The sequence below is a fragment of the Juglans regia genome, chromosome 10, assembly GCF_001411555.2.
Source record: "Juglans regia cultivar Chandler chromosome 10, Walnut 2.0, whole genome shotgun sequence".
Lineage (NCBI taxonomy): Eukaryota > Viridiplantae > Streptophyta > Magnoliopsida > Fagales > Juglandaceae > Juglans > Juglans regia.
Genome location: NC_049910.1, coordinates 3,800,904 through 3,813,543, shown reverse-complemented (window position 1 = coordinate 3,813,543; position 12,640 = coordinate 3,800,904). Strand labels below are relative to the sequence as shown.

The 12,640-nt window shown below is 29.1% G+C and overlaps 1 protein-coding gene across 1 annotated transcript; it reads right to left on the bottom strand.

The window, feature by feature from the left end:
- Positions 1-11,263: 11,263 nt before the first annotated feature.
- Positions 11,264-12,138, bottom strand: LOC109021749 (calcium-binding protein CML24-like). Its single transcript, XM_019004460.2, has one exon. It carries the CDS (start codon positions 12,038-12,040, stop codon positions 11,606-11,608), a length of 435 nt encoding a protein of 144 aa, XP_018860005.1. The 5' UTR covers positions 12,041-12,138; the 3' UTR covers positions 11,264-11,605.
- Between the last annotated feature and the right edge of the window lie 502 nt (positions 12,139-12,640).

Genomic DNA, 12,640 nt, shown 5'->3' with positions numbered 1-12,640 from the left:
CTCCTAAAAATTGGAAGTAACTGAGCACTCCAGGCAAGGAAGTTAGTCCCATCAAGCTTGATGGAAATAACTTGTGCTGGAAGATGAAAGGCAGCGGAAGAAACAACCATAGAATCGAAAGAAGCGTAAGCTTTAGATTTCTTCCAATACCATGAAAGAACTGAAAAAATGTTTTGGAAACTTGCCAGCCACAGAGTATATTTTGTTATATTTATATACGTTGTTGTTACATGTAGATAAAGATAATTTACAAGTTTGTTATAAGAGATAGACTAGAGAAGATAAGCCAGCTAACAGATTACATAAATCAAATAACCAAGCCGTGAAGATCCTGGAGGCTAAACAGATCGGTTTATCTTGTTTGATCTTTATCCTAACCAACTGAATCTGCTAGCACGTGAGCAAAGTGATCCTTATCCTTAATACATTTGTCCTTTGAACAAAGATAGACTAGTATTTATTAAGTCGGTTTATCACCACCTTGTCTGGTGATCTTCTCTTTGTAGTTTATGGCTTGTGATGCATTTTTCATCACCAACCAAGAATTAAAATATCTGTCAGCACCTTTTATAATTTTTGCAAACATTAATACTTTCATATATGATCAATTCATTACTGGCACAACTATTAGCATGCAGTGCTCGTTTTCCAATATTGTTATTATATATCGTACTATCATAATATTTTGTTTTTGTTTTCCAGGACGAATCCAACTTAATCTCTAGAGATTTTGACAAATTAATGATTTTTCGTGAAATTAATTAACTCTTTTCAAAATACATAATGAGGAGGAAAACAAGGACTGTTCATCCGGGTCGAGTTTTTCCCCGGCTCGGTCCGGAACCCGGATAACTGGGTTCTGGTTATGGGCACTGACCCGGATTAAATTCGGGCCAATACCCGCATGAATGTGTATTTCATTTTTTTATTTTTATTTTTTTTTCATATATTTTTTTAATCATCATAAACATTTTTTAAAAAAATAAAAAATTCACAACATCATTAAAAAACAATTCCTTAATCACTAGGTAAAAAAAAAAGGGGAGAGAGGGAGAAAGAGAAAGCGAGACAAAAAAGAAATTTTTTAGGATTTAAATCTAACCCTTCATCATAACTCTCCAAATTTGATCAAATGGTAAAAATTTAAATACTGATTTAAATTAATTTAAAATAGATAATTAACATATAAATATTATATCATAAATAAATTATCAAATTTAATTTATAAAATACTAATATTTCATCATTAAATAAATGATGAAATTTTGTTAAATATTTTTTAAAAAGTATAACTATATAAATAATTAGAGTTTTAACATAATTTAAATATGATAATATTCTTAATTAACTAAAGAGAACTGGTACAACTAACGAAAAAGTAACTCGAAAATATGTCCTGAATGTGTATTTCATTTTTTTATTTTTATTTTTATTTTCTTTATTTTCATATATATTTTTAATCATCATAAACATTTTTAAAAAATTAAAAAATTTACAACATTATTAAAAAAATACTTTCTCAATCTCTAGATAAATAAAAAATTAAAAAAAAAATTAGGCAAACATCTTCGGACGTTACCTACTGCTAGTATAATAATAAGCCTTAATTAGCGGGTCAAGGTGGATTGAGTCGTAAAAAGAATTTTTCCGGGGGTCGTGGTCGGATAAAGAGCCCAAGTCTTGTTGAAAATCCACCAAAAACTGCAATAGGTCTTTTATCAGATTGGTTCATCAAACAGAACCGCCACAAATACAATCAAACTCCACTCAAAGAATCCCAACAATTCTCTCACTTGAAAACTAGTACAACCACAAGTATCAGCCGCATGCCTCCAAAACCGAAATCTCCTTCCCTACAGTTCATAGCTCTTGTCCCCAGGCTACAAGAATTTTAGTTTCTATAAATTATTTTCAAATTAATCTAAAAGATTAGTCAGTATAAGCTTGTTTTAATACATACATTTAATTATAGATTTTATATTTTCATGTATATGGTTTGGCTCTAATTCCTGGTAAGAATCATACGTACATGTGTTAATAAATATGACCAGTACCATACATGAAGCTAGGCCTAGGAAACAAATACATATTTAAAAAATTTATAGACTTAACTCATCTTATAAAAAATTATTAATAAAATTATATATTTTTTTAATTTTTTCTTAATGATTAAAAATATTAAAAAAATATTTGAAAGAAAAACAAATTTGCACTAGCAATATGCTAGCGGTAAATGATGTGCGGCTGACTAGCACTATCCATTAAATATTTCTTTTTTTTAGGCTAATATATACATGATTTTTCTTTCACACTCTCGATCTCCACTTTTTTTTTTTAATTTATAATTTTATACAACTTCAATCCTTTTCTAGAAAAGAAAAAGAAGTTAATTCATGGCATTACCGCATAAGTACTCCATGAATATTTTGTTTGTGTAGATTGTGTTGATTGCCGGAATGTTTTGATGTTCAAAGAGCCATATGCACCATAAGTGGGCTTGATAAAGAGCAGAATCTTTGGGAGAAAAATCTTTTAAATGACTGCATGCGAAGGTGATATCCAAAGAGCCGCATGTACCATAAGAGGGTTTGATGATCAAGATCAGCCGAATATTTGGGCGAACAAAACTTAATTTACCTTCCGCAGCACACTTTGTTGGGGCCACTTAGGGTGAGTTTGGTTACCAAATTCATCTCAACTTATCATTACAACTTTTTCAAATCTCAATACAAAATATAATAAACAATTCAACTTTTTCAAATCTCAAAATAATAATAATATTAAAAAATAATATTCTAACAATATTTTATCATCTCAACTCAATTCAATTCAACTCACTTCAACATCCAAACACAACCTTAATGACGAGGATGGCTCGATTTGCAAGGGGGCTGATTTCTCTTTCGATAATGGTCTGTGGGATTTTCCCAATACAAAATAATGAATGATGACCAAATGGTTGTGTACGTGGTGTTCATACTCCAGCTAGTAACCAAAAAGAAAAAAGAAAAATACCCTCATAAATAACATTTAGCTATGTGGGACGACATTCCAATGTATTTACAATATTTATAATGTCTTGATGAATTTGATGTGTTGAGGCAAAGTAGTACTGCGCTCTAGCCCTTGCCTCAAGTGAAACAGCGCCGACCGTACGTGCTTAATAATGATAATTAATTCAAGCCTAGCTTCAACTTTCAAAAACGAGAAATAAATTCTCATGGAGGAACTGTTAACCTTTCACCACCAAGAAAAATATATAACTTCTACCCTACATTTTCAATTGACAAAGAAAACTACAAATTCAATTCTAAATTTCTAGTATCACATTAAGAATTTAAATTGTTATATAGTACCGTCATCACCAATTTTGACAAAGGCAAAAATGTTTATAATTTCCTAACTACGGCTTTTCCTAAATCGTGAGCTCGAAGAAGAGACTGAAAATCTTTTAAAAAGTCATTTCAAGACAACAAGCAACAGTGCATCCGCCACTCTCACCACTTTCAACGGAGTTTTCACCACTTCCATTGGTGGTTTCATTATTCGCAATTTATGACGAACCACTGTTTTCAATTTTGTACCATACCGATCGATATTTGCCGTACCGACTGTTGGGTCGGTACATGTACCATATAAGTTTCGTACCGGTTGGTATCGGTCGATATTTCGGCCTTCAATTTTTATTTTTATTTTTTATTTTTTCAAACTACAAGCTTATTTTAAACCCTTAATTCAGACTAGACTATTTATAATTTATATATATATATATGTATTTGTATATAATTTATTCATATATAAACTATTATTTTAAAATATAATTTATATATATTTATATATATAATTTATTCATATATCGACTATTTTGAAATGGTCTACGAAACAGTATCGATATCGAAATATTTCGTTTCAATGCCTTGACCGGTACAACTTTCAATACGATTCAAAATATTATTGCAAATACCTTATTTTTGTTTTTTAAGACGACATCCTTTTAGGACATGGATACAAATTAAGAAATTGATCTTAAAAAAACTCACTTTTTTTTTTTTTTTTTTTTATCTATCACTTTGCATTGTTATTATTGTTACGAAGTATTTGTTGAGAAACTCGTCTTCTTTTCTTGTATTATCTTATCTAATGAAATATAATTGATTGGTCTTTAAAAATAAATAATTAAAAAGCTAGCTGCGGCTACTTTATAGCTAGCTAGGCTAGAGCTTGTAATGGGTCGTACCGTTATTGTTTTGCGATGGGATAGATACTGTTTCATTCATCTTGTAGCGCCCAGCTAGCTTATTGGTCTTGTTATTATCGGTTGATGCTGTGAAAAATTATATTCATAAATTTCATACATTACTTATTATGTTTTTGTAGTTTTTTTCTTTTATTAAATATGTAGTATATAGATGATGAGTAAAAAAATTTAATTATTTTAAAAAAGATAAAGTCAAAAACTAATTTAAAAAATAAAAAAAATAAAAAAATTATAATATATAGTATGTACGCTTATGAATAGTAATGCTATGTTGCTATATATATATATAGTAGCGGTGGTTTTACACGTTTGCCACATCTGTCAAATTGAAGAAAAAAATAAAATATAACTTTGAATATTAAAATAATCTAATGTATCAAAATAAAATTATTATTTATTTATATTCATCATTTATTATAAAATTTAAATTATATTAAAAATTCAAATTAATTAGATAATTTTTTTTCTTAAAAATGTACAGTAAAATTTTATTATTTATTTAACGATAAAAAATTAGTATTTTAATTATCTATTTTATGTTAGTTTAAATCAATATTTAAACTTCTATTGTTAGATTAAATCTGAAAATTAAAGATGAAGAGTTGTAATTTAAAACCTATAAACCAATATTTTTTCCCACCTTTCATTTCTCCCTCTCTCTCATTCCCCACGCACGATTGTGGTATTACGTCGTACATTAACATTCACACAGACGAACCCAAAAAGAAACAGAAAAACAAAACAAAGATGAAAAAAAAAAAAACAAACCTCTTTATTGTTCATTATTGTTGATGAACAGTAATGAACAGTATAGGGATATGCGAAAAAAAAAACCACACAGTCTCTTTACTGTTCATTACTGTTGATGAACAGTAATAGGATAGCCTATATCTGAGATATATATATATATAAATTGAAGTTAATTTTAAGTGTATGATAGAATATTTATATTTTAATTATCTATTTTATATTAGTTTAAATCAATATTTAAACTTCTACCGTTAGATTAAATCTGAAGATTAAAGATGATATATCACTTTTAGTATTACTCTATAAAAGTCTAAATAACTTAAATAAAAATCTAAAAAATACTTATCACATAAATTTGATCCAATAAATTTAATTATATATACTTGCTTTTACAAATTCTAATACAATTACTAAAAATTCAAGAATTATAAATAAGAATTACATAACAATCCGACTATAAAGCAAGTATTTGACAGAAATAATAATTTATTTTACTCTTTAGATGAATACAAAAAAAAAAAAAAAATCTATTTAAAGAGAAAGAGGTAAAATAAACACTTCAAAAAAAATAAAAAATAAAAAACTCTATACTGTTCATTAATGTTGATGAAGAGTAATGAAGTAATATAAACACTTGCAGAAAAAGACATGAAAAAAAAAAAAAAACTCTACACTGTTTATTACTGTTTATAAACAATAACATTAACAGTATAGAACAATACATATATAGCGACTTTTAATTACAGGCAGAGATATATATATAGTTATTGTTATGATGCGACATTTTCGATCAGCATGGGACGATGAATGAAAATCCTCGGAAAAAAGTTGTTGCGGGGACTTTTCATACTTTTTGCGGCTCAAAAAGAGATTTGTCATTTGTATACAAGTGCTTGCTTGTAGGAATTTTTGTTGTAAGAGCACATTCGTTAGATTAATCAAAATTAATAGATAATTTTGATAAATATAAGAGAAATTTAATTTTTAACTATTTTATTTACATAAATTTTCACATTGAAATAACTATTTTTTTTATTATATAATAATAAAATAATAAAAGATAATTTTAATTTTAATTATTTACATTAAATTTCTACATTAAATTATATATTTATTCATTATATGGTAATGAATAACTATTAATTTCAAAAATATTTAATTTTTTTAATTATTAATTTATTTAATTTTATCATATTTTATTATTCTACTTATTATACGTTAATTAATAATTATGTTCTTGTTAAATTAATATATCACTAAGTCAAATTAATATATTAATTGTGATAAAATATGTGATAAAAAGAAAGAGAGAGAAAAATAATTAATAAAATATGTATTTGATGTATATATAGTAACCTTCAAATTTGGAAAAATTTTTGAAAGTCACTGTAGTTAAATTTAAAATTTGATTAATCTAATGTGAACATATTTTTTTCTTTAATAATTAAATATTCATTAAATTTCACTTTTAACTATTCTAATAAGAATGCTCTAAAATGTCTTAGAGAGTAAAAGCTACGAATGGTCTAACTCATATCTTTTACCGGGAGGAAAAGAACTGAACCAGAAAATTTAATGCGGAGTAGAATTATTGTGTTTTTTTTAAGGAAATGGTTTGAATTTAAATTCATTTCAACTCATTTTATTTTATTATTATAATTTTTTTAAATTTTTATACAAAATATAATAAATAATTTAACATTTTAAAATTTTAAAATAATTTTTTTAAATTTTTACATCATCTTCATTCATCTCTAAATCAAAACCTCTACTTAGACTTCTTGTCGCATGCATTTCAATCACATCTAAAGGAAAGTGTGGCAGATTATAACAATCCACCTCGTATTCATTACGGCATTCACATTCCAACATCTAGTAATTTTTTTTTTTTTTTTCTTACAGTAAACGCTTTCTACAATTTCGAAGGTGTTAAATATAATATATAGATATCATTATATAGTCAACATTTAATATTGTGGACCCGACCGATAATATTTATCTATATATATATATATATATATATATATATATATAAGATAAAAGGCACGTGCACGTTTGCTTAGTTTATATATATATATATATATATATATATATATTTGTTAAGAACTAATTTTTTATTAATAAAGATGTAATATTTTCAGTTAATTAATTAACGATGTAATGTTTATGTAATTTATAAATAATTATAAGCTGTGATATATTATAAAATAAGAGTATTAATAAAAACTATAAATAGCATAATCCTATAAATAAACATCGTCTATAATTTTATGAAAGTTGTTTGAAATAATTTTAATTCTAGGATAATGATCCAGCAATTTTCTCATATTGCATTGCCTCAATAGAGAGGACATTAAAACATCTATGATGACGATCCAACATTTTCCTCATCTTGCATTACCTCAATAGAGAGGACATCAAAATGCCTATGTTTTTTCTCATTCAGTTTCTCTAGATCTACATAAACTTAAAATTTCTAAATTTGTTTTGATAATTTCTCCACAACGCTTTTAATATATGTTCGATGTTCCTGCAAAATAAAATTTAAATAGCTTTACATAATTAATAAAAACCCAATTTCTTTTTTGATTAATTCATTATAATCAAACTCAATTTTTGAATAAAAATTTTAAAAGATATCTCTTATGTATGTTCCATCAACTCAACTACTGAATAACCAAATATCTTTTCTGCCACTTCACCAAACATAGTAGCAGCTAACTTTTCAGTATTATCGTCCAATTTAACATATGCTCTAATATTTTAAATGCATTAAATATATTATTTTAAACTTTAATAGTGTTAAATTCTAAATTAAATTAGATATCAATTATAAATTAAAATTGTAAAATACATACAGTATTTTGCAGACCCCTTGGCTTTTGCAATATATACAAATGAAGTTTTCATTGTATTTATATCCAGTTCCTTTATTACAGCCAACACATGACATGTAATAAAATATTTAGTCCAAGTCAATCACATTCATCTTCGCCTCTATCCAGAATTATGTTTTTCATGTTAAATTATAATCAATTTTTAGAATGAATGCTTTTGTAAATATTTTAATTTATTACTAATAAAATAATATTTACCGTCATGTGTTGCAAATTTTAATTTATTAATTTAATTTATCTTTGTTTGTAAATTTTTAAAAAAAAATTATTTACATAATCTTATCACTTTTCATTATGTTAATTGAAGAAATGATTGTTTTAACTGTTGGATACTGTTCTACACAAGCAAGATGAAATAAAGAAATAACAATTATTTTCTATGCTCAATTAAATAAATAATCAAATGATAAAATACTATGAAATTGGAATCTAACAAAAGCATGTTTCAATATCACATACAAAAATGTTTTTGAAACTATTTGCCAAACTTAATTCCCCATTCCAAGTAACTACTAACTATTTCTCTATTAATTATTTTAAAAAATTCCTCTACTAATTTTTTATTTGGATGTTATGATTTTTTATTTTTATTTTAATTGTTGATTTTTAGGGGAAAGATGATGGTTTGCGAGTGGACCCAGATCACCTCGAAAGGAATAAGCAACTTGCCCACCTGTCTGCAAGCCTCCAAGTTTAATTAATATATATCCAGACTCCCCAATTCTTAAAAACTTCCATAAATCCTGCTAACTTTATATATATGATTAGATTTATTCATTCGATGTGTTTGAATGTTAAAATTATTGATTATATATTTACCAATCTTTCTCTTAATTAAATTAAAATTTATAATAAATTATTTACGAACAAAATAACTATTTATAACATAGAAAATAGATTCATTTTTATAGAAAATAACTGATCATAAATAAATAGATTTTTTGTGATGAATTTGTTTCTTAGTTGATCAATGCATGGCTCCACAAAATTCTTGATTTAATAATATGACTTGTTTGAACTATATTTTTGTTGTTTAAATTTTTTTTTTGTTTCTGAATTATGGAACTTAATTTTATTTTTACTATATATTATTTCACTCTATTAAACCCTATTTTGATTTTCCATCCTCACAAAGAGATCGATCAATGCATGTGATTTGTTTCAGTCGGTTTTTTAAAATCAATAAGAAAAAAATATAATTGAAACCGGCCCATTAGAGAGCAACTTAGGTTGTGTTTGGATGTTGAAATGAGTTGAGTTGAGTTGAGTTGAGATGATAAAATATTGTTAGAATATTATTTTTTAATATTATTATTATTTTGGGATTTGAAAAAGTTGATTTGTTTATTATATTTTGTGTTGAAATTTAAAAAAGTTGTAATGATGAGTTGAGATGAGTTGAGAGTATTTAACTAACCAAACGAAGCCTTAATAATCAGCACAAAAATCAATTTGCATTAACGAGGTCTATTAAATTTGCAGGATGGGGTCTATTAAATCATTCATTATTAAATTTTCATTAATGGGGTCTATTAAAGGATGGTAGAAGGAGCAAACTGTTCTTTATAAATTTGCAGGGGTAAAATTGGGAAGCAGAATAGAAGATGAAAAATTACTATTAAAATTATAATAAAAAAAAGGTATGACTTAGAAAAAATGTGTTAACTTTAACGAAAAATAATAAAATCTGTTAAAATAAGAATTTCTATTAGATAGCCACTTTATATATATATAGATAGATATATTTGAGTAATGCTAGAGAGAAACCACTATAGTAGTGCACACTTTGCACTCACTGTGTGACTGCTTCTAGTTGATTGTTTCCAACACTCACTTGGGGAGATGTGTGGTCTAGATGATGCCACATCATATGTGCAAAATGGATGCTCTCAATAGTGGCTTCTATCTATATTTATTTTATATATTTAATCTCTTTCTCGAAACCTCTTCTATTCCCTCCCAATCATTTTTCTTCTCCCGTTAATTCAATCACAAATCATAACATCTTTTAGCAATTTCCACTGCTTCTAGCTAGGTCAAAGTCAAGCTTAATAAAATGGAAAAAGCTTTAAACCGGTCAGGATGCCATTTTCCCTTTTACACCATTCAGTAAAAGAGTAACACGTAGCAAACTCATTAGACTTACGGTGGGTACAAGTCCATTCTCCCCTCTCCCTTACATTCTCTCTTCTCACCCGAAACTCTCCCTCCACGCATCAACATATCTCATATTCTTTCAAGAGATTCGAACCCATCTTCGTCTCGGTCAATATGGTTTTACTAGCCAAAATGTACAAGTCACCAAAATATCAAAGTTTAGGTCAAATTGTTCCAAGCTGTGAAGTGAGACGGTAACATCAAGGATGCAAGTGCTTCCAAATTACAAAAGAAAACCCTAACTTTATTAAAGGAATGATGTCTAGAACTAGGTCAAAAAGATTACATTAAATCAAAAACCTCTTACCAAAAGAGAAAAAAAATTTATGAACAAGACATGACAAGGGAAAAAACTCTTTAATAGATAGAAGAGGTATAAGCAACTCTAAGTAACCAAGGATTCTGGATCTAAAGGGATGACAGTATCTGGAAAATCTAGTATTTGTCTAGCAAGAGAGTAATATGCAAGTATATGGGCGAGATGCTCAACAAGAACAATCTCCTCAAGTTGATCGGTGACAACAACTCGTCTAGAATGAATTAATTCAATATTTCAGAATGAGCGAGTCATTGCCAAAAGGTCACAACCCATTATAGAGCAACAAATACACCATAAACATAAAATATTATTATTACTTACAGAGTAAACCGTTGTTCGAAGGGGAGAGAGAGAGAATCTTAGTGAGAGAGAGCGGGGGGAGAAAATGAAATCGGTGGTGGGGGGAGTAGGAGGAGAGAGATCGAGAAGAGAACATATTTTGATCGTTTTGTTTTTTTTTTTTTGGGTGTGGGGGGGGAGGGAGGGGACGACAGTGGGTGTGTGGGGGACAACATAGTGAAGATTAGGTTTTGGGGGTGTGGGGGACGATAGATTCATTGTATGCAGCTCTATGTTTAATTTTGGTATAGTTGCTATGTGTGGTATAAAATGAAGTTTCACATTCATCCAGCTCCTAGCCGCACCCAACTAATAAAATAACAGTAGAAGTAAGCTAGCTAGTACTCACAATGATCTACGTGTAAGAGTTTTATTTAAATTATATGTTCCACACACACTCATATTTTGATAGGTTTAGAATAGTTCAATACTTATTACTTAATTGACGAGTCACAATGAGATAAGATTAGTGAGAAAGTGGCAGTAGGTGGGTCTGGAAAGGGCGGCAAAAGGTGGTCGGAATACCGTCAAAACGCCAAAGAATTCAGAAGATTGTGATCACTCACGAGACCCTTCAATTAACAGTAAAAAGGAAACGGCCATGCATATATATATATATATATGTATATTATATATGAACATTCATATCCAAGCAAACCTACTAACCTACTAGTTAGCTAGCTACCTAGGACGTTCCATTCCTATTTTCGCTGCTTTCACAACTTCACTGATCAAACAGCTATCAAGAATAGAGTCGGGAAACGGGAAACTGCTACATGCCCAAAATAAACTACGTTAATCTAGCATATCTCTAATCTACGGCTAATTTAGAGTTTTTTTCATGATGAATACATATAACCTCCCTTTGGTTCTGAGACGATCGATCTAACCACGTTTCATCATTTTCTTGAATTCCTCGAAGTTCACGTGGGCATCACCGTCGGCATCGACGGCGCTGATCATTTTGCAACAGTCTACCATCGTGCACTTCTCGCCAAGACGCTTCAGCACTGAGTGGAGCTCGCTGGCTGAGATTAGCCCATCCTTGTCGAGGTCGTACAATTCGAACGCGTCGCGGAGCTCCCTGGTGGAGTCCTGCGTGCAGCCCGACGACAATCCTCCGAAGTGGAACTCCACGAACTCGTCGAGGTCGATGAAGCCGTCGCCGTCCTTGTCGACCTCGGACATTATGCTCTTGACCTCGTCGACGGACGAGGTTCTCGACCCGAGAGCATGGAGAATGTCTTTGAGCTCATCGCACGATATCTTACCGTCACCGTTCTTGTCGAACTTGTTGAAGATCTTCTTGACCTCCTCCATGGAGTGCGAACAGAGTCGAAGACCTGCTCAAGTTTCTCGACGCCAATATAAAGAACAGAGGCAGGGAGACGGAGAAAGAGAGATATTGGTGGTATATGATCGGTGGGCTTATTTATATATGTATTAAGGTATGTAATTAAATGCGAAGGTCCACGCGGTTGGGTATACGCGTTCGGAGGCCTTGAATGTCAAGATCACCAAAGATATTTTACTCGCGCATGATGTGCCAAGGCACTGATCAGGTATGATCGGTCAATATTTGGAGAGCAATAACATTTTGACACGTTCGGATTTAGACAATCAATGATTCAGAAAGCGTATACAAACCAATAAAAGTAGATAGATTATTGAGTGTTTGGAACTTGGGATGGATACTGTGTGCGCATTATATTTGGAAACGCGTGCTCTGGTTTTGGTAAGGCAGGTAGCTAGCTTGTGGCTTTAAACAAAGGAAACATTATATCAAGAAAAGGACTCGACTCTCGAGGAATTAATTTGTGCAAACGCGTGATTAGTATTATAATTTTATTTCATTTTATTATTATAATTTTTTTAAATTTTTATATAAAATATAATAAATAATTAAAAAATTTTAAATCT

Coding starts and splice junctions, on each gene's coding strand:
- LOC109021749 (XM_019004460.2), bottom strand. CDS start 12,040: ATGGAGGAGGTCAAGAAGATCTTCAACAAGTTCGACAAGAACGGTGAC.